The 24,249-nt window shown below is 39.8% G+C and overlaps 1 protein-coding gene across 1 annotated transcript in view; it reads left to right on the top strand.

Annotated features, from left to right (window-relative positions):
- The window catches only part of ntrk2a (neurotrophic tyrosine kinase, receptor, type 2a), a 67,057-nt gene extending 49,797 nt beyond the window's left edge, over window positions 1–17,260 (top strand). Inside the window, 6 exon segments of the mRNA XM_070833508.1 lie at window positions 2,357–2,487; window positions 6,983–7,155; window positions 7,406–7,561; window positions 7,938–8,022; window positions 14,504–14,662; window positions 17,075–17,260. Of these exon segments, the coding sequence (XP_070689609.1) occupies window positions 2,357–2,487; window positions 6,983–7,155; window positions 7,406–7,561; window positions 7,938–8,022; window positions 14,504–14,662; window positions 17,075–17,260 (890 nt within the window).
- The last annotated feature ends 6,989 nt before the right edge of the window (window positions 17,261–24,249 follow it).

Genomic DNA, 24,249 nt, shown 5'->3' with positions numbered 1-24,249 from the left:
AGGTGTGAGAGGTGGCTCTACAGGGAGATGTGGAGACATTAGAGGACAGAGGAAAGGGACAGATGGATTAAAATGGGAGAGGAGGTGGTTGATGGGACATATTATTCCACTTGATGTTAATGTTGTATGTGCTGTCATAAACAAGTAATTGAAAAAAAACTGATGGAGCAACAGAATGGGGAAGAACGTGTGCCTAGATGTTAATGTTTAGAGGATGGCTGATTAAAAAGTGATAGGTTTAGCAGCTGAGGGGAACGGCAACAGGGAGAAATAAATGATGGAACAGAGGGAAGCTAAATAAGGAAAGTGTGAGTAAGATAATGAGGCTGGATGGAGCGATGCAAAATGAGGGAAAATGAGCGAATACGATAAGCTCGGAAAATGGTACTAATTAAGAAAAACATCAGAGAATAAGAGTGTAAAGTTTGGTAAATGGGGACTCATATTTCTGTAGATCTTAATTAAGGATACTGATTGAGGAGAAGAGGGTGGTGTGTAGCTCTGCACACAGAGATACAGTTTAATAATGAAAGCTGGGTGGAAGAAGCAGTGTAAAATTGGCAAAGGCAGACAGCTGGAAACCAGAATTCATGAGCAATATAAGGCCATGAAAAATAAAAAAAAACATGATTTTGAAAGTTCTTGATTGCTTTGTGCAGTAATTATGAAGAATTCTTGCATATATGAATGCAAAATTAGCTGGAATTACACATTATTAATGTAACAATAAAGACAAATTAATAAGAAAAAAGCAGTAGGAAAAGCTGTGAGAACAACACAAAATCCTCCCACCAAAAAAGCAAAGGGAAGAACTGGCCTGCACACATCAATTTATTTGCTATTTGAGGGTGTTAATTAAGGACAAGTGGCATGAGGCGTTTTCATGGGTGCATGCTTATTACACAACCGCAGTAGGAGATGGTGTGGTGAGGTTATTAGCTGGTTAAATGGTGAGTAGTTATCTTGGGATGTGAGTTTATTGTGTGCTGCTGCTGCTTCTGGGGGAATTGTGGGTGCACTGAGATCTGTGACCTGCTGCTGTTGTTGTTCGACAATCATGTCATGAGGAACAGATAATAGATAACAACAATGACTCACCTCTATATACTCAACCCTGTCTCCTTTAAACATTATGTTTATATAGTTGTAACAACAAATGAGAACACGTCATCTAATGAATTCTGTTTTTTTATCATCCCAAATCTTAAATTGTTCATGTACTGAACATATCTACAAATTGTTTAGTGACAAAGCCCTGCTTTTCTTTCCAAGTACTACTACTATTTATACTGACGTTAAAACAATACATGAATTTATAATGTAATACATTCAATGATGTGCATCAAGCGAGCTACCTTCACGTCACATCATGAATGAATTCATCTGTTGCCTCATTTAGTTATGTTGAATAACAAACTGACTAAACTTAGCTGTAGTTTTAGTTTAGCTGTCTAGTACAATTAGTGCAGTAACTGACCCGCAGCGCATAGATTACCAGTAACTACACAGCCAAAGTACAAATATTCTGTTTAAAAAAATGTAAAAAGCTGTTTTCATGTAATTTACAGAGATTGTAACATGTAGTTACTGCACACACACACACACACACACACACACACACACACACACACACATTGTGGATGTTACACTGAGAATTAGATGCGTTTGAATATCTGATGTAGACCAGTGGTGTTTCTTCCCTCTCTCTCCCTCAGTCTGTACAGTATTGGGTTATGGTGAACCTCAGCAGCTTACAGTGTAGATCGATGCAGCTTCTAAGAGTCTAGCTGAGTTTTAATGTGATATTCTGAGTGGACAGCTTTTCTTCAAATGCGCCTCTTAATCACATCACAGATAAATCTCAGCTCTTGGGGTCCTCTCTCTCCCTCCCTCTCTCTACGTGTGTGTGTGTGTGTTCAAGAAGTGGATAATATGTGTTTCCTTGCATCCAGACAGTTGCACATCTGGCCCGCAGTCAAAAAGACAGAGCTTAGCTAGGTTATAGTAGGGCACCACACTGTTAATCATTCTGTAGAATAAAACCTTGTATCATCATCATGGTGAGATGCCAAATTTACTAAAAATCAGCTGGCATAGGGTCACAAGTTACTTAGCAACAGAAAGCAGGTTGGTTGACTCTGATCCAACTGTGGGTGAGCAGAAGGCAGGAAGACAGAGGCATGTTTTTTGTTTACTCTAAAAACTGGATCAAATTAGAATATGACAAAACCATTAACTTGCTTATTTACCGTAGCATTCATATGACGTATAGATGTTAACATAAAACATTTGCACAACAGAAAAAAAGACTGACATGAACGGAATCCATTTTTCTCCTCTTCTTTCCTATTTTCAGTTGTCCAGCATATAAAGAGACACAACATTGTGCTGAAGAGGGAGCTGGGAGAGGGAGCCTTTGGAAAAGTCTTCCTGGCTGAGTGTTACAACCTCTCGCCTGACCAGGAGAAGATACTGGTGGCTGTCAAGGTAATCTGAGGGCCTAATGGTCCTTATGCCTAATGCAGGCTTCTGAGAAACACATTTCAAAAGTAGAGAGACGATTTTGTACAGCTTTCTACTATACAAATGTCCCAATGATTATGCACATTAAAGTTAGAATTCAGTCATGTTATTCTGCACATTTCATGGGACAGAAACCCAGACATGACACAGATGTTGTATGGCCATTGAGAAGTACTTTGAAGTAATATATTTTCTGTAAAATGTGATAATATACAGTGTAAGTGTCTGTGGGATTGAAGAAAAAACATCTGTGACCACTTATGTCAATCACTCTATTGAACAATAAGCCAACTTTGTTTTTTCTAGCTATCATGAACCAAAGACCGGGCACAAAGGGACAGAGTGTCTTTGTAAAAACAAATTAAATACCATCCACTCTGCATTACAAAGAAAGCATCTCAATTTATGAGGAGTCTAATTTCAAAATGAGATATTTTGAAAATCCCTGCTCCTACAGACTGATTGGTGACACCAAAATAAAACCCACAATGTTATGATTGAAGGTGAAGTTACTGCTTTCTCTACTATATTTTGCAAAGAGATCTGATACCTGAAATACGTTTCAAATGTTGAACAGGTTACAGCAGATAATCTTACGTTCCTGAAATGGATACATGGCCTTTTGAAATGAAAACCTTCATAAGGCGTCTGCGCAGTATTTAGACTCCATGACTCCATGCCGTCTCCTCACCTCCATTTCCTCTGCTATTGTTAGAAAGTTGCTTCTTTCAAGGGTTTTTCTTAAAGCGAAAGGTGGAATTACACTCAAACCGCTGACTTCCGGGGTCAAATTGAATGGTTTCCCAGGCAGCATCCTCCCATCACATCTATCTGTCCATCCATCTCTCCATCAAGGATGCTCTCTCCTGGTCTGCGGTGAAACAGGATCTGATTGGTGGAGGACTTCTCATTAACAATACATGACCTGTGAGAGACCCCCCCCCCTCCTTCTGTCCTCCTTTACCCCCCTCTCGCTTCCGCTCTCTTCCTCGCCTCACCTCTAACTCTCACCTGCAGTACTTTTTCTCTCTCCTCTGCAGTTTTTCATCCTGCTACTTTCCTCTTCTCAAATCCTCCACCTTCTTTTCTCTTCCTACACCTCCTGTTTCCCTCCAGCTTAGCTCTAAACCGCTTGCTGGCCCGCTGATGTTTGTTGCCAGCTTAGCTTCAGCTCAGCCTGAGCGCTCTGTAAAATATGCACCTGAAAATCCTGAAGCAGAGTTCCTGGTTGTAGAACAAGATGCTTGTGTATTGCTGACTGCATGGCAAATCTAGTAAAACACTATATAATCAGCACTCAACTTACACTAAAAATAAATTGTATTTCTCAAACTGTCACAGGTGTGGTTGCACAAAGACATGATGGAGATAAATCTATGAATCATTAGACTCACTTCATTGATTTAACTCTTTCACTTCATCAGTTCTTTTTTCCAATTAGCTAATGTACCACCTGCTTTTAGTACACTGCTCTTTATGTCCTCGTCTTTTCGTCAACTGCAGTGACTCACCTGTTGACGAAGCGTCTTTTCCTCCTCATTTGTTGCATCAACAAAGAGAGGATGAGTTGAAAACCAGTGGACAAACACATTTTTCAAATACATGATCACTTCACTTCTCCTCGCTTGAAATGACCAAATACAATAAAAGGGACTTTTTTTTTCTATTTCGGCATATTGAGAGTCATGTATATTCCTCCACAATTTTATCAAACAAAGGGCCTCGATGATGTTTCATTTTCTGGCAACAGAGTCTCAGCTCCAGACTTTCGCAGATGCCCATTGTTATGACAGTATGAACAAAGGACACAAATGAATTCAAGTACTATAAATGCTATATTATAGTAGATAAGAAATTGAAGTTCTGTAAAACCAATACTGGCATTTCAACTATGAAATCTTGTAGTACACTGATTTTTGCTGACTTTCGTAAGGTTGAAATTCATGCAACACTGCGATTGAAATATATTAGTAATGTTCATGAAGCAGTTTTGAGATTTATGTTTGCATTCCTTCATCCTTACAGCACACATGCCGACCTGTTCAACATTAAAGGGAGAACACATATTCTCCGGTGTATTTTTCCTCCCATATCCCCCTCCCCTTATGAGATTGTTCTTCATGTACATATTCTACTTATGCTGCACTTTGCATTACAGAAACACGTTCTCCCCTGAACACCACATTACAATAACCGACACTCACTAATAGAGCTTAATGGTGCTGGTTTCAGAGTCAGCTATCAATCAGGCAGTCAGCTGTAATACAGAAGCGAGTTTTACTCTTACTGTACATCATACACTGAGGTGCCCATCGATCACAGGCACACTTTAGCACGTGCAGATACACACAGAAATGTAGATTACATTGGCCTATTCACGCAGTGCACACTTATACACCTGCATGCCATCAATCATGAACACCTTGCATTTTCAATAATGTTGCCTTCACACACTGTAAGTAAATGTGAGTCACTACATACCCGAGCTAGAGGTTGTTGATTGCTTTTTATTTGTCCGGGGACTTGAATGCGCGCATACTGGATGACTAACAGTGCAATGTTATGGCTTTTAGTCTGGGAATTAATTCAGCATTGAGTTCAGAGAGCGTGATAGTTCATACGTAAATGTTTCTGGCTCGCAGGAAAGCCTCTGTTATAACTTTCCTGATTTCAACAATAACTTGGTTTGCTGAATATTTGTTGCAGTGGTCATTTGATACGCTGAAAGGTTCAGTGAGTTGATTGAACTCAGTGGTACGCTGGATGTGTTTGCCAGGAAAGAAAGTTGCTTTTTTTCCCCTTTCATTAGTTTTTTATTTTTTCAAGAAGCCCACAGTGTAAAGTATGTGTATGTACAATATGAGATGTGAATTCATTGTATCTAAGCTTCATCAGCCAAATGTGGGCACTTAAAAAAGCAGTCATGCTGCAGCATTTGTATTAGCCCATAAGGAGTTTAGTGTCAATTTTGGTTTTAATAAGTCATCGTTTGTAAGGTGTATACGTTGTCAATGGCTTCATTAAAGGTCCCATATTTTGCAAAAGGAACCTTTTAATATATATATATAAATTAAATAGTTATCTGTCCCTAGTGTGCCTACAGACCACCAAACTCAGACTAGGGGCCATCCTCTATTTTTTTCTCCTTTCACTAAATGTATGTGAAAACATGCTGTTTAGATTTGGCTCCCCTTGTGATGTCATAAGGGGGTGTGTTGGTCATGTGACCTCCTCCAGCCTTTCAGCAGGCCAACTTTGTAATAGTTTTTAACTGACCTATACTGCAGAAGCAAACAATTCATTAACCATTACTAAAGCGATTAATTGCAAGGCGGTATCAATGTTTTTACAATCATTTTGCCACAAATCCTCTGGAACAGGGGGTCCTTTTCTTTTTTAAGAAACCAACAACAATTTTTGTCACCTAAACTCAAACTGAAAGGTCAAACTAAGACAAACTATCACTCTCAGTGAGTCAGCCAACAGAGATTTCCCATACATGTCCGATATCATATTTCAAACTGAGATTGGAGCATAGGCTTTCATACAGTATACATACTGTAATAATCATCATGTAGTATCACATTACCGCCCGTAATGTACATGACCAAGCCTTTGCTTCATGATACATCATTGGTTGAATGTGGGTGGGTGGAGTTACAGTCCGTCTCATCTTCTGATATCTCAGCGTTCTCGCTGAAAGGTCACGGGTCACTTCCTTCTTCCAGAGCTTTCTTAGTGACCTTAGTGAAGTCCTTTAGACTTATATTTGTAATAGGAGCTTCTATCTGCAATGTCTGTACACAGACAGACAAACACACACACACACACACACACACACACACACACACACACACACACAAAAGGTAGAAAGCAAACGTATATCCATGTCATATACTGTAGGAAGACAATCAATTATTCATGTAGGACAAGAGGAATTTTCTATATTTTTCTTTTCTATCTTTTGATGTGAAATGAATAGAAACCCCATATCACTTTCATTTCCTGCAACTCTCTCTCTCTCTCTGTTTTCACACATTTCTTCTGTCTCTGTCACAGATGGTTGTGTTACACAACCTCCCTGACAGGTTCCCTGAGTCATGGAAGGGGGACAAAGATTAGTTTCAAAGGGAACCAGGGACTATAATGAATGTAAACATGTTGTACTTTCTAATGTCTTACATTAATATAAAATGTCTCCATTTTTTTCCCTGCTTGGCCATTGTATCAGTCCTTGCTTGGTGCCAGTAATTTCACACTGTGCCAAGTTGCTGTAACTCACTTTTACAAGACAAGGCACTCACTTTTTTTTCTTTTTAATGGACATCAGCCAAATAAATTGGAGCAGACTGGGTGCACTGTGAAAATGACTAATTGTCAATAGTGTACATGGCATAATGTGTGAGTTTTTCATTTGTCAGTTTATTAAAATGTCACTTCTGCGTGTGTGTGTTTGCAGACACTTAAAGAGGCCAGTGAAAATGCCAGGAAGGATTTCCACCGTGAGGCTGAGCTGCTGACCAACCTTCAACATGAACACATTGTCACTTTCTATGGAGTCTGTGTGGAGAGTGACCCTCTCATCATGGTGTTCGAGTACATGAAACACGGAGACCTCAACAAGTTCCTCAGGTAGGCTCAAACCATCATCAGCATAGCAGCTGTAATACTGAAGAATTTGATAGACAAAGCTGATCGTACCGTAGAAGTTTTCTCTGCTATTTTAGAAGTTTCTGACTTGATTTTCTAAATGCTTTCTCTTAGGGGGTTAATGTTGTGTTTTATGTAGTTGTTACAAGGCTGATAGCTATCAGCACAGTACGCGTAACATCATGACTCCAACAAACAATAACCAGTCTCGCATGATAACTTTCGCTCACAGGGCTCACGGTCCGGATGCGGTTCTGATAGCAGAGGGCCAGACCACCAGACCTGTGGAGCTGACTCAGTCTCAGATGCTACATATCGCTCAGCAGATAGCATCTGGCATGGTCTACCTGGCATCACAGCACTTTGTGCACCGAGACTTGGCAACCAGGTTTGTGACTCACTCACACGTTTATACAGGGAAATTTATTCAAAACCATAAAGTGAAAACACACTTTGTTGGGCATATTTGCAAACATAACAGAATAGAAATACCGTACTGTTAATAAATATTATAATTATGATATTTATGGTCTCTGATTGACTGATTTATATCCACTATAAGTGAATGATTCTCAATATAACATAAACAATGTAACAAAAACATACATGAAACTATTCTAACAAGAGTAAAAGTGGAATAAAAGTGCAATTTCTTCACTGACCTTAACTACATCAAGTGTACAAATTGGTAACAGTGTAGTACACCTAAGGCTGACATAACTTTTATCAGGTACTGAGTTTGTGTAATGTTTGCTGTCCAACAGGAACTGCCTGGTGGGGGAGAACCTGCTGGTAAAGATTGGAGACTTTGGCATGTCCAGAGATGTCTACAGCACTGACTACTACAGGGTAGGTGTATGTGTCGATATCTTTTCTGGCCCTTCTTTCAGCCTCCCTCTTCCCTGCTGCATGGGTCCCTCTCTGCTCCTCCCCTGCATGGGCATGACTGACGGACTCCAGTAGAGTTTCAATAAGAAGCTTGCTGTGGTAGGTCGACTAAACTGAGTGTAGTGCAGAGAAGTTATACAGTGTGAACACACCCTGTCATTCAATGTTGTTTTTTATTACTTTCTTCATTAGAGATTAATATTGAAGACATCAAAACAACAATGGAATATATATGGAATTGTATAACAAACAAAAAAATGTTAAACAAACTAAAATGTTTTATATTTTGATTCTTCAAAATAGCCACATTTTGCTTTGATGGCAGCTTTGCACACTCTTGGCATTCTCTCAATCAGCTTCATGAGTCCACAATGTAGAAAATAATAACAATAAATCAAAACCATTAAAACTGACTAGCACTGAACATGTAGCTCAGTGTTGCTCACAATGCCATACTATATATAATTAATGGGATTAAAAGAGAGGATAAGTTGCATTCTTTGTTAGGTCACGCTGACAATACTTGTGTGAGGTGTGTATACTATTTCCTTTACTGGAAATTTTGCCAATGAAATGTCACCTGAACCTGAAGGCAGTTTCAAGACAAGTAAAATCCTGTTTTTTCCATTTTCCATTGAAAATACTCGTGAAATACGCATCCCAAATCTATTGCACCTCTTTTGAGAAAACTATAATATATAAAACTCCAAAATATGTAAAATGTTACAATGAAACAAACATGGGAGCAAACTACACAGTCTTGTTAGTCCTAAAATGTTCAAAACAGATCTTTTCACTCTGCAAAAGGTGTAGGGCAGTGGGATGTAATGGAGACACAGCCCCGTCTCAGGTTATTGTAGAGAGGGCTGCTCTGCAAAGATCAAATGAGAAGAGATGCTCAAATGTTTGTGTGTGTGTGTGTGTGTGTGTGTGTGTGTGTGTTGCAGGGGTATTTGGCAGCTCTACCATGAGTGTTAAGATAACTCAGGGGTACAACAGACAGCTGAGTGAGAGTATGTTTTTTTTTCTGTTTGTACATCAATTTGTCACCTTTCCAAAAGGCCGAAAACTAATAAATTGCATTGATTGATTGATAGTGACTGTCCATTTTTCCTGCCCTTTCTGCTGTCCACTGTGACAAACTGACATGAGTGACAGTGACAGAGAAGTCGGAGGAGGAGGAGGGAGGAAAGAGAGAAAGAGGGAAGACATTCAATGACAAGAAAAAACTCTGTTTTGGACTAATAATAACCTTCACAATAACATTCAGAAAGATAACAATGATTCATAGGCCATGTGACGGATGTCAGTTCAGGAATGGCATTGATTAATGTGTTTATTTTTTATGTAATATATCTTTAGTTCAGTTCAGACATTTTAACGTATATACATGACAGTGACATACTAATATCAGGAACTCTAGGTATATTTTTTTTCTGTTTCCTCATGATTAGAAAGAGACTTTACCTGTAGTAGATATTCATATTTGCTATCATCTTATACTTATTTTTCTTAGTTTCCCCACATGTAGAAAACATTTCGAGGCCCCAGAGCTGAGCCATAGTGTTAAATAGGTCAAAAATACAATCAATCAATCTGTATTCGTCACCTTGAAAACTGGCTTTTCGTTTGACTTAGATACTGTTGAGATTAAAGTTGGAATAACTAGTTGTATGTGGCAACAAACTGGAGATGTAAAAAAGATTGAGGTCTCTCCTCTGTGGCTTTCTTTTGTACTATCTCTGTGTGACGACACACAGCAACCCCCCCCACCCCACTTCACCCCTCCTCAATAAAGCTAAGCGCCGAGGCTGTAGTCATGGCAACGGGAGAAGGCAGTGGCGGTGAGCCTCAGAGTTGTATCCAGCGTTTCTCAGGGAGGAAAGTAATCAGAGAACTTCTGTTTAGTATGCTGAGGCAGTACTAGAGAAAGAGAAGGGGGAAGATATAAGTGTGGGAGACGGAGGCAGGAGGGTGGCAAAGGGATGAAAGGAGAAAAAGAGCTGGGAAAGTGAGAGATGGAGGGAAAAGGGTGGGAGGCCAAGGAGGGAGAAAACAAGCCACAAATAAATATACAAAAGGAGAAAAGGCAGTAATAGAGCGATAAAGGAGCATACACATGCTGAGGTGGGAGAGTTGAAGTCTGCAGCCGGTGTACAGTGTACAAGGAGAGTCAATAACAAACAAAGACACACTGCAGCTGTAGACAGCCACAGAGCAGGATATCAGAGATGGAGAAAAGCAGAAAGAAATGACAAAAAAAGGGCAGAGAGGTAGACAGGCAGGGGTAAAACAGCAAAGCAGGAGAGAGCTACAGCATGGTGGGAGGTAAAACACAGTGATCCAACCCTGTTTCTATATCCAGGAGTCCCAGTCATGCTCTTGCGTCAGACAGGAGCAAAGATGAGTCATAGAGGAATTGGAGCCCCTTTTCTCCCGTCCGTGTGTGTGTGTGTGCGTGTGTGTGTGGAGGGAAATAGAAGCAGAGGCGGAGGACTAAAGGGGCTGTGGTGACGTCATTGAATCCCCTGTTACACAATGAACCTGACAGACTCGTCAGAAGACAGGCAGGATGCCTCAACTCAAACCTTGAGCCTTTCCATGCAGTCTTTTGTCAGTGTGTGTGTGTGTGTGTGTGTGTGTGTTATTGACAAAGCCGAGCTAAACAAGTAATTTGGCTGGTGTGGGTTTTTCACCTGGAGAGGCTGTAGTGACCTGCATGTGGAAAGATAAAACACAGCTGCATGTATGAACAGATACACATTAACACAAAGTTAATGCTACTGAATCATCATCATCATCATGTTACTGTGATAGTAAGATAATACATAGAGACTTTTTCATCATGTCTGTATTATTTCATAGTAGGCAAAGAATGAGAACGCTATCATGAGGGCAAACTGGAAAACACAATATTGCCCGCTATAATTTGCAGGCACTCTGAATTCAAAAATGTAACGCTCTTACATACCCCAGGCCTCTAGTGACCTCAGGTCTTAAGAGAAAAACATGTTTTCTATTATTATTAAACACATTGGAGGAAGACCAGGGAGTTAAGTGCTTAAATGAGTTTAATGAATGGCTCAGACAGGGTGTGATGTAGTCCCAGGACACAGCTAAAGTGTACCAGCTATAGCACATACAACAGTAGTGGTTGCTCCTACAACAGATTGAAACCAACCACTGATGGCAGATTTAGACCTCCGTTACAGGAAAACTAAACAAACACATGACAAAAATAAAAACAATAGCAGTCTTAATAAAAGATGCTTGTCGATTTTGTGCTTGTACACAGACAGATCTGACAAAAGGCTGAAAGTAACAATGTAAATGCTAAGGTACTGGGCCAGTGGTGGTTGCTATTAGCAACAGATGCTCAAATGACGGCAACTGCTGGTGCCACATATACATAAATGAATGACGAGTGAAATCTTAGATACTTCATAGTGTTTCATAGCATCTTAATTGTGATTAAAAAATGCTGCAATTACTATAATTGTGTCTGTACTGCAAAACCCTGCACCAAATCCCAGCTCAATATTTTATACGTCTTCTTGGTTTCAGCAGCTACTGTAAGAACACATATAGTTTGACAATAAAGTACTAAAAGCAGACGTTTTTGGCTGCACTTTGATTTAACACAAATGGCAGCGTCTCTAAAATAAACAGCTGCATGTTGTGTAAACCTATATGTCAACCTTGTCACTGTATCCAACAAGCGCTTTTCTACAGGAAAAAAAATTAAATCAACTCACACACACACACACACACACACACACACACACACACACACACACACACACACACACACACACACACACACACACACACACACACAGCAGCAGCATTCTTGGATAGAGTTTTTGTTTCCATAGCAACAAAGAGGGCAATTAAGGTAGGGTTGCTGTGTAACAAAGAGTGGGCGGGGTAAGTCACATAAGCCCCTCCTACGTGACATCCCATAATGCTTTCCTTTTTAAACTGGCCCAGTTACCATGGATACCACAGCCTCCAAGAGGTCACTATAGAGATCCCACAGCCTTCCTCTGCTTTTTTTTTTTGAGGATTTCCTGGAACACTGTGCAGTGGTCGAGCTGAAATTATGCATATTTATAAGACAGAGAAGGAGAGAGAGAGACAGACAGGCGGGCTTAGAGATGGCGAGGGAAGGTGAGAACGAGGGAGAGAGACTGAGGGAGGGAGAGTGAGGGAACAGCAAAGGAGACAAAGACTGACGGCAAAGATACTGACAGCAAAGAGAAAACAAAGAGAGAGCCGATGACAGAGAGACATGCACTGTCTATACTTCAGTCTGAAGCTTTGAAAGTGTTCGGCCTTCTACTGTAAACATCATATCCTCAATATTTGATGCCTCAACAATATTTAATCTGAGGCACTCTCTTCCTGCTACTGCATTTGTTTTCGTCTGTCTGTTTTCTCTCTTTTCTCTCCCTGAATTCATCCTTGTTAGGGCCTTTTTGAAAAGGCTGACCTTCTCTCATTCAGTCACACAGAGAGTTAATAAACATAAAAAAATGGAGCCCAGCTGTTCAGGAGCCAAGTATTAATATTTCAGACCATCAGGGGAAATGATCAGGCATGATGAATAAAACAAAAAGACTAAAGTAAATGAGCAGGTTCACACACATCAGTCAATAAATACTGTCAAAAAACATCTATAGAAAAGAACAGAAGATAACAATGACTGTTTTCAAAATCGCTGTCACCACTATTAATATAATATTAATCACTATTTGCTATATAGTGCTCCGTATTTACTGTCAGTCTGTAAACACATCAGTAATGTGTAAATCTGTTGCTAGGAAACACTTATTGTTCCATCCAACCAAAAGCCATTATCTATGTAAACAGGAAGTTGCTGAAGCATCAAGCTGCAATATAACTTCCAAAACAATTTCAACAATATATTTAACTTAACTGCTAATCCTTTGTTATTGTAGGTATGTTTTATTTCTCTATGTACATATGAAGAAATCTGTCTCAGTTAGTGTAGTAGAAAATGGTTTATAGTAGTAGAAAATAGCTGATTATGCTAAGCTAACTGATGTTATTTCATCTAATCCTTTTGGCAGAACAGTTGCAGTTCATTATTAAACAGCATCTTGTGTGTCTTGTCAGATATTATGTTATCAGATAGATTTGCTGTCTTTTCTTATCATATTCTGTATTCTCTTTCTTACGTTGGAACCCTTATAACACGCTGCTTTGCTAACACTGTACTCCATTACGGCGATGCCAATAAAGCACATTTGAAGTTGACAGAGACAGAGAAACAAATGCAAATAAGAAACAGACAAACGAGCAGCAAGACGCAGCATTACAGAGAGAAAAGTGAGAGCCTGGTTATGAAGAGTAAGAGCTGCAGAGATGGAGGCAGATATGTTTCCCCAGGCGTACCAGTGAACCTGATGGCTATCATGTGACCGTGCACATTTTATTACTCCATTAAATAACCCACTGACTAACAAAGAAACAGGCCAAGTGTGGGTACCAAGCCATTAATAACAGGCATAAACCTCAGAAAATGGATTGTGGTATCTGTGTGGAGCAATGGAGCGCAGATCAGTCGGTAGATTCATGTTCGGGGGAGAAGTAAGGGGGAGAGGGAAGGCGCAATATAAAGGAGAACAACATTAGTACACAGGGCAAGGGTGCATTCACTTTCACTTGTAGGAGGCTAGGGATAAAAACTCAAGCAAACCTCACATATTTAAGACACCGTCAACACACCATGGCTTTTATCTACATATAATACTCTAATTACATGTTAGACTGTGCTTATTGACTGAGGGGTTCACTCGTCTTTCGCCACTGGTGAAGCAACGTGAAAGTATTTCATGTTACAAAACCAACCCAGTAGATTCACCTGGTTTGAGCCTACAGTCACCGTCTGTGAGAGTCTCAACAGAAATAAACAGCCGGTGCTTACGGACAGTGAAAAAACAGCAAATGAATACAACAACCGAACAGGCTCCAAAGGCTCAGTGCAGATGAGAGTTTACTGACATGTACATGTACACCCTCATTTTTTTGAGTAAATATAAAGCAGTGCTTTCTCACCAGTAAAAAAAAATTATACACTTATTAGGAGTGAGGTGTGCCACAGAGATGATGCAATCTACTGCACCGTACCATCAAACCTCCCTCATTTAAATGCCTCGGGCAGAAGTTTGCAGGAGTGAAATGTTTGCAGTGCTTCTTTGAAATGTATTGAAATTACTGAGTGAAGCCTTGTGAGTAATGTGAAAAGCTGCGTAACGAAGCACTAAAAATGCATGATGTTGCAGAATAGAACAGAGTAGAGCCGAGTAAAGAGCGTACATGGTTAACAGCTCTCTAAATCTTTGTTCTTTCTTAATGTACACTGTACAATTATACTGACTTTATACTCTCTTTCTGTGTGTGTGTGTTGTGTTCAAAGGTCGGAGGACACACCATGCTGCCAATCCGCTGGATGCCCCCTGAAAGCATCATGTACAGAAAGTTCACCACAGAGAGTGATGTTTGGAGTCTAGGGGTTGTCCTCTGGGAGATCTTCACGTATGGAAAACAGCCTTGGTACCAACTCTCCAACAATGAGGTAAAGCACTTATTCTAAATTTGATGGTTTTTATTCTACTTCTGATCTCACCAGCAGACACTGAATTACTGATAGGAGATACTGTGAATGTGTGATCTGAACAGAAAGAAATGAAGTCAAAAGTGCAAAGCAACAGAACTTTATGGAAATGTCACAGTTGAAGCAACATCAGCTTAATGGGTGATGGCAAAGATGTTGCAGCCCCAGTTAAAAAATGAAACTAAATATTTGATCAGTTTTATGTGCAAGTTTCTCAAAGGTATACACTGTGTGAATCCTTTGGCCTGAGTCATCTCATTATAAAAAGCTAAGGCACATGGTTTGGAAAGTCAGTAAGCTGTTCACCATGTCTTGAATTAATTGTGAGGCACGACAAGTGAATGTGTCCTGTGTTTTGAGTGGAAAGGAATTTTTTATTTTATAATTTAAACCCTGTTCCCTTAATATTTTATCCATCCAGCATACAGTGACCCAGCCACTAAAATTAGGATTTCCATTAATTTAGTCTTTGTTTCTGTAAAAATGTACAGCAAAAGAGAGAAATGCCAGTTTCCTAAAGCTAAAGGCAATATTTCCATGTTTCTGATTTTGTCTAATAAACAGAATGAAATGAATGAATGAATGAATGAATGAAATAAAACTAAGGAAAGCAGCAGATCATCACATTTGAGAAGCTGGAACCAGCAAATGTTTGCTGCGTTATTGCTCCATGAATGAAAACAATTCATCATTTATCAAGATAGTTGCCGTTTAAACCCAACATCATGTAGTGGCCTGTCTGCAAATTCAAAATCAAAATAGACTCATGCTACACCGCCAAACATTAAACCCACAGAATTCAATATAAATTCATTGAAAATCCAGAGTATGTGCTGGAATGAGATGATTTTTACAATTTTCAACCAACAAAGGGGGAAACAAAAAGGCAAAATATTGACATAAAAGACACATTTAATTTTATGTCAATTGATTAAACAATTAACTGATCATTTCAGCTCTATTAAACACTCAAATAACACCAATTTACTGACATAACAGAATACCAAATCCCTCAGTTTTAATCCACTATATTAAAAACACAGCTGAAATGTCTTTGGGGCATGTGAGTATAAATAAAGGAGTTATTCTGTGTCAGCAACCAAGTAAAAGAACAAATAGATAAATAAGTAAACAATTGTCTGTTTTTTCTGAATAATTAATAACTCTTCCTTTTACTACACTCTGGGTCTTGACCCAGTTTCCGGGAAAACAAAGTTGTATCGGAGCACCTCCACCCTTCATCTTAACCTCGCCAGCCTCTCCCATACGATGCCCTCAACTCTGGTTTCAGCCCTCTAACCTTTTTCTAACCATGTCAGCAGTCCCTTTTTCTCCCGATTCACTCTGGTTACATTCAAAATTAACCTTTAGCCCCATCCACGGGCTCCTTTTGCCGTTTACATCTATCAAATCTCTCGTGTTTCGCAGTTCACTCACCTTCTGACCCAAATCTGATCTGTTAAACAGGATATGGAGTTTTGTTCCAAAATGAGATATCCATTGTTTATCCACTCTCACACAATCACAGGAAGAGGAGGAGTAAATGCTTAAAAACCAGATTCTTAATCTTTAGAGATAATAAAGAGAGACAATGAAGAGATATTAAATTAAAGAGATATTATGGTAGCTAATTGGCACTGTTTTTCACTCATAATTTCATATACCTCTCCATACTGTACATTTATGTTAATAGTGTAAATATTAATTTATTATCATTACAATATATATTTATCTACTATGACTTATTTTTCTACTGTTGCTTATTTTATCTCTTTTTCTTTTTCTTTCTATTATTGCTTATCTTGCCCCTGCCTCTGTTGCTGCTGTAACATGTGAATTTCCCCCTATGGGGGATCAATAAAGTCTAAAGTCTATCTAAATGATTATCTTTTTTTTCTAATAGATGTACAGGATGTGTTTGGCAATTTGGAAGACAAAAGTGTTTTTTGAAGCTTAATAGAATCAATTAATTGGTATTCGTTCCACGCACACAGAGTGTATTTAATGGTTGAGAAAATTATGAAAAGCTTAATTATATCACAGGCTATTAACTGTATAGATATTTTCCAAAATCCTGCCAGTGAGTTATATACTCCTTGTACTGAAATTTGAGGAGAGCTCCCTTCAGTGCTGCATATATAGAAGTACAGTATGAGTTTTAGAAAGTTTCCTCTTCTTGATCCACAAACCCTCATCCTTAATTAGATTTAAAGCTAAAATCTGTATTTATTAGATGAATTTATAAGGCAAAGCTTACAATGACTGCATGCCACTGCAGTGAGGTGAGGCAACTTCACCAGCAGTTTATTTTGTAGCAGAGGACCAAGACCACCACTGGCATTCAACCTGATGTTCGACTTTCTTCCTCCGCAGGTGATAGAGTGTATAACCCAGGGCAGGGTGCTGCAGCGCCCCAGGACCTGTCCTAAGGAAGTATACGACCTGATGCTGGGCTGCTGGCAGAGAGAGCCGCACATGAGACTTAACATCAAAGAAATCCACGGCCTGCTCCTCAATCTGGCCAAGGCCTCACCCGTTTACCTGGATATACTGGGTTGAACACAGCAGGAGGGTGGAGGAGAGTTGTGGATGCATGTGCGTTTGGGTGGTTACTGTATCTTAGTGTGTGTGTGTGTGTGTGTGTGTGTGTGTGTGTGTGCGCGCGCATTTGTGGTTGCATATGTGTGTGTGTGTGTGTGTGTGTGTGTGTGTGTTGGGTTGGCCATGGTGACATCTGTGAATGAAGTGTGCAATGCTCATGCAAGCGTGTGCACAGTCACCGCTGCATAGGATGTGAAGCTATTATCAAACTCTTAAAGGCAATCAAGTTCCTCAACCCATCCCCTATCGTCTCTTTCCTCACTGCCAATTTCCTCTCCTTTGTGCATCCCCTCTCCTTCCTATCCTCCATCCCGAAGAGACATTTACTAAGAGTAATTTAACTTTGGAGGAAAAAAAAGCTCCTCACTTCTTTTCAAATGCTTTAAACTGACTCGGGCTAAATTGATGAAACTTAATTAACAGGACTTAAATTTAGTGATTCATCCCTCGCTGCCTGTCGGACAACAGGACTCCTTTGAACAGCCCGGAAATTTCCAGGAGGCGCGGCGTGGGGAGCATTTCCGGAGGCTTCAATCCTTTGCGTGTAAATATGAGACTGGACGATGGTGAGAAGTTTCAGAGGAAATGGCTCTTTGTTATGTTGAGCCATGAAGACACTGTGTTTTCTCCTCTCACCCTGTCTGTATGTCTGTACGTCTGTCTGTCTCTCTGAACTGTACATGAGTATTACTGTCAGCATTCATCCAACATGGCCCGCGGGAAGACTACACAGCTGATGATTAACACATTGGTATAGATACAGCAGGAAAAAAAAGTGAACACAATCTGGTTTTCTGCCTGTCAGATGACAAAAGATGATCTTTGGTTGGGTAGTTTCTCTGATACAAAAAACAATCACGAACAATACAGTGCCTGCAGAGGCTGAACTGAACTGCTGTGGTGAAAAAAAATCATCAGGAAGAAGGCTGAGGTATTCTACTATACTGTAATTTTGAATGCCCAACACTAGAAATGTCAAAAAGCTTGAACTATCTGCCACTGATCAACAATATCTCCTCATGCGACAGACTGATATACATGATGTTAAGGATATATGCACTCATACCTGCATACTGCTTTCTGTTATGTATTTATTTTGCTCAGGCCTGGACTCATACAGCACAGGGTAACATGATGACTACTTTTTTTTTTCCTCCTCTCCAAAGTGACAGATGCTTCACTTGTGATGTCAAGCGCTTGTGTCGAAGGTCAATTGATTCATTTGTCCACAGCTGTCTGAGAATCGTGAGGTCTTGGTGTTGAGGGAGGGAAGGGGATGGGGGTGTAAAGGTTTCTCAGGGAGGCTGGGTTTTGAGTGGTCAAATCATGGTCAAATGTGTGGGCGTTGGCGCTGCAGAAGGTGTGGTTCATTTGGTCAACCCATATTAAATCATCAAGCTCTCAGCACTCAGACATCCTTGAAAACCACATCTGTGCTAGAGGGGATGGCCCATGAAAACACACACACATACAAACACTGCGTACCTTATCCCGTCATCCCTCCATACTACCCACACACACACACACACACACACACACACACACACACACACACACACACACTGAAAGACACTCAAAACGGGCCGAGTAGGAAATTGAATTGTGCATGTTTTATTATTTGAGCGGTGCAGTGCTTTAGCCAGGCCCCGTCCACTGTAATGGTGTAATGTATATTTCATTACAGCCTAATGGGCTCCATTAGCACAGTCTCCTCACAGACATTCAAGACTTATTGTTTTATGGCCGAGAAGGAAGGATGGAGAGGAGAGGTGAAGGAGAAGAAAACAGAGAGGGGGTCCTGGAATGAGGAGCAGAGAAGAGAAATAAGAGGAGAGGTAATAATGCATATTGGGAAGAAATGGAGAGGAAGGGAAAGAGTTCAGAACGGACGCAATGGGGTAGAAAGGAGAAGACGATGGGAGTCAAAAGGTACGAATGGGTCATGTGGAGAAAGATGAAGGAGAACAAGAAGACGGTGGAGTGAAAAAGTGGGAGGAGAGGGGGGAAGAGAGGAGATGTGAATGCCCTCAGGGAGAAAGTGAAAGTGTGCATACATCATTACCGTGGCCTGCAGATGTTCCATAAGCCACAACTTCACGCTCCCATCACATTCCTACGGCCCGTCTCAACCACACATACACACTCTTCACACACATTTTACTGGCAATCTACCAGAGTACACTGAAAATAAACTCAATAATGCTCCACACATCCTCATTATTGAGAACCACTTCACTCACTTACAGTACAGCTCACATATCTGGTCAGAACGCTTACAGACACACTGTATATACAACAGCTCGCATGCATGCAAGGAAACACATTCAGTGTTTGTTTTGGCATTTTACTGGGGTACATTTTACTCTTTACAGACATTAAAAAGTCATAATCACTGCAGTTTCACTAACAGCCATTTTAATTAGATGTACAACATCAGTCTGGAACTATAAGTCTCATCTGTTTATTAACAACAGCACTGGATGGTATTGATGTTTGTGAACTTGAAAATGTTGATTTTATTGATTTATAGTATTATTTATAAATCAAGAAGCATTTTGTACATTTCTTTCTATATCTAAGGTTGCCTTTTGCAACAACAAACTAATTGAAACTGATCACTGGTTTTAATTGATTATTATTATTATTAATTGATAGCTAATGTGTAAGATAATCTTGAGTGTTTATGTATTTTTATGTCAGGCTCCCTCTTAACAGCTACCTAGCCTCTCCTCATGTACATTGTGCTCTACAACAGGGATGGATGTTTCAGCAGTCTGCCACATTTGTCAATTTAGTTTGACATTTTGCATAATTATTGTCACCTGTCAGAGCATGAATGCGAGGGTTAATGGCTGCAGCATTGACAAGGCAGGCTAACAAGGTCCTCAAAATCCATCCCTGCTGTAGAGTCAAGTAGTAGTACTCAGTTTGCACTGAGTGAGCGCACTCAAAAACGTGCCACACAATAACAGAGGACAGGATGTGTGAGGGCCTGTGTGTGAGCTGGAAACACAAAGAAACAAACAGTGCATTTGAAAGAGTGGAGTAGGTCAAAGCAACATCCGAGTTGTCTGCACTGTGTGTGTGCGTACCTGCTGTGTTTCCTTTTTATTAAAAAAAAAAATAATAATAATAATAATGGACTGTGTCAAGCTGGACTGCGGTGATGTTTTGACAGATAGGAAGAGGCTGTGAGAGGGATGTTTGTTATGATGAAGACTTGTCAGCACAATGCTGGAGCGTTCTGTGAAACTTAGACTCTGGCTGAAGATTGGCTGTCTTCACATCAATGCCTCAGATCAAAGATATTGGTCAAACAAGAAAAAAAAAGGAGGAAAAACAACAACTGTTGTTGTATGGATGGACACACCTCAGACAAGGAGGGACTGACAATCACAGACTTCTCTCTTTCTCTCTCTTCTTCAAGTGACCTACTGTAAAATACTGACTATTCAACCAACTTTCCTCTTCTATGCTGCCTATACTGTACGTGATAGTCTTAAACTTTGGTCTCTAAAAGTGCTACTTTTTCTTTTTTTCCCTTTCTTTTGTAAAATGAAATAACAGCGAGAGGAATGAACAAAAATACATGTACAAATGTGAATAAGCTGCTGAAAGAAATAAGTATCACTAACTCCTGTGTCCGAGACTGTGTCGGTATCTAGATTGTACTATTTTCTTCTTTTGTCTTAGAAGTGGAGGGCAGAGAAATGGGTAGATTACATGGGACTCACAAATACATAAAAGGACATACAGCAGCCCCCAGGATGCAGAGCAGTGTTTGCTCATTCTCCCGGTGGTGTGTGTGTGCGTGTGTGTGTATGTGTGTATATGGAGGAGGCTGATTGATGCTGGAGTGAGTCAGGAGGAATTTAGACTCTAGCCAAATCCTAGTTCAAATGCAATGAGATTCAACGGAGGAATCAGGAATTGATTTGTTGTCGCCGGTCACCAATTCATGATAAATGACTTCACCCAGTCGTGTTGGACTGGGGTTGGTATTATGGCAGCTAAGATTTATGGAATCACTCAATTGCTTTATTTGTGTCTCCAAAATCAGCCTTCTTCTCGACACAACTTACTGAAGCCTGGGTTTCACAGAAGTAGTGTATATCAGCAATATTAATGGCTATTTTCTTTTGGCTATCACATCAATATAACACAAACATTGGGCTGAGTTTGGGCTAAACCATGTCACTCAATGAGCTGAAGCATATTCCACATACAGATACAAATCACAACTTTGAGTGTGTTATGATCCATATCACATCTAATCCCCTCTTTCTCACAACCCCTCACATCACAGCCCAAGCTAATAGAGCTGAAATATCATAAAGGTCATCTTTAAGATTACCTTTGTGCTTGGATGCTTCTGGAGCCCCTACGCCCTGAAGAATGCAATACCACAAAAACAGCTTCTCTGCAAAAAAAAAGGAAAAGAAAAAATGAAACTGTGATTTGCTATATGCAGTATCTCCGTTTTTCAGTATCAGTTTGTTTTCGGTTCTGTGCTATTTGTCTTTGTGTTTAGAGGGCTTTCGCTGCTGCCACTGTGGTCGAAAAATGGAGGATTTCAGATGCTTTTGTGGATGTTTGTATTGTAAGAGGCTTAAAATAGGACAGAGGACAAAAGACTGTAAGGTTTCTGTATGAAAGAGACATTGAAATGTTATTTGTATGCCTAAAAATATTCTTCAAAATGTAAAGAAACATCTGTATCGCAAAGCACACAAGGTAATTAAAAGCTGGAAATATTCTGATTGATGCAGCTAATGTCTGTCTCTGCAAGCAGGTTGTTATTTGGTACAACACATCACACACACACACACACACACACACACACACACACACATCACACACACGTCAAAACACACGCCAGAGGGAACCTGTACAGTTATACAGTTTTGTGATGGAAATAATCATAGTGAGTCATGATGGTAATGATGATGATGATGATGATGATGATATTTCTCTCTGAACGTGGACCAGTCTGTCGTGATACAATGTAATAAATAAAAAGTGTTCTGTCACATCAAAGTTCCTGCTAGTGAATATACTGAAAAGTTAAGTGTGAGTCTGTGTGTGTGTGTGTGTGTGTGTGTGTGTGTGAGTGTGTGAGTGTGCGTGTGAGAGAGAGAGACTCCCACACCCAGCAAACAGAGGAAGGAAGTGAAAGGAAAGTGAAGAGGCTTTGTAAGAAACATAAGAAGTACTCAGGCATGCTCAGGGCGATGTGTGAGAAACAGAAAAATATTCTAAATTGAATTCAGTGACAGAGCTGGAGTGTTGCTGTATCTCTCCCATTCTATTAATCCCAATATAAATCCAGTGTCTTTTAAGAAAAAAAAGAAAACACTTGCTTGGTTTGCAGATTAGAAGCAAGCTGAAAGTTTTTGCAGGGAATTGTACAAGCAAATTGGACAGGAGAGCATGTCTAAATCCCCGATGCAATTAAGCAACAGCTGAATTAATATGTTCTTTTCACACAGAGCTCTGTCTACAATTTATCTTTTAATAAAAACGTCATTGGAAAGGAAATGAGAAATGCACAAGGCGGCACAAAATTCACCTTGGTGTAAGAGTGTGAGTGTGTGTTTGCATGGGTGGATGTGGAGGAAGGGAAAGTACCTAGACTCAGCATACTGTCTGTGCGAGTGTGTGTGTGTGTGTGTGTGTTAAGGAAGTGAGTGGTAGTAGTGCTCTCCTTGGTGTTCAGTGGAGAATTCCTGTACTCAGCACTTCAACCTCATAAATAACACTTTTAATCAACGGACACACACACACATAAACACGCAGGTTGTAAGGATGAGGGAGGCTGTAAAAGCTGATCTACTGTACGTCTTAGTAAGACAAACAGAAGAACTGCGGCTACTCTTCTAAGACTGAGCATGTCTGTGGTTCAGTTGCAGACTCTGTGCAACATGCGACACAAATGGCCTGAGCTTTAAATCTAGTTAACCTCTTCCTCACAGCACGTCCTCTTTTTCCTGCCGCAAGACAGTATTACTACGCCCCTTAATTAAAACATGCTTAACCTCAATAATTGCAAGCTAAAACTGTTATCTGGAGGAAAGAGGTATTGTAGGCAAAACCAGATGATTCTACAAGAATATATAAGCAATTCTATTTAGCAATTTTAATTAACTAAAACTGATATGCCTTAAGTGAGCATTTAAGTAATGCTAATTTGCTTTTTGGCAGATTGTTTTGGCTGCCAGTAAAGGCTGCGGTTTGGATTCAGGAGGTCTGGGATTGACTGTAAACACGGCTTGACTCCCACATCATTAATGATGTGGGAGTCAGATGTGTTTTCAGACAAATAAAAATGTGTTTAAATAAAAAAAATGTCTGATGTGATTTTTTCTCAAAAAAGTTCAGTTAATGAGTTAAAGGAAAGTGAAATCCCATCTGCCTCTTCTCTTTCATTGAAAAATTCATGACAATGCAAATATGCAAGTACAACAATACATGGCAAATTGAAGTACTCTTCTTTTATTTCCCCCTATACAACGTCTCATAAAAATAGGTATCATGGGGGGACCCTATAAAAAGGCTCTAAAATTAATGAAAAATTAGAGAATCATTAACGAAAAATTCCTTAAAAAAAAAAAGACACAATGAAACACAATGAAAATCACGTGACCACAATCGCGTGGGTGAAAATCATCCCACGTTAGTGTTTTAGGGTTAAAGTGTATGTGCATTTGAAGTTTCGAGTTTCCACCTCACACTTGTGTAATTTGCCTATTTGACCATGACTTGCTTCCGAAACTGTTGTGATGTCACAAAATTTGCTTTGACATAAACGTCTTAAACTCAAATTGGAGATGAGCACAGAGAAATGTTATTAGTGTCAAACTAACAATAAGCAAACACATTTTGCGGTCCATGCAAGTATGCGAACGCAGACGCCATGAGCCACACAAGATCGACTTCATACACTGACA

This window comes from Pempheris klunzingeri, chromosome 7 (assembly GCF_042242105.1).
Source record: "Pempheris klunzingeri isolate RE-2024b chromosome 7, fPemKlu1.hap1, whole genome shotgun sequence".
NCBI lineage: Eukaryota > Metazoa > Chordata > Actinopteri > Acropomatiformes > Pempheridae > Pempheris > Pempheris klunzingeri.
Note: the sequence above shows the minus strand (reverse complement) of the source record. Positions and strands in the feature narration are given on the sequence as shown.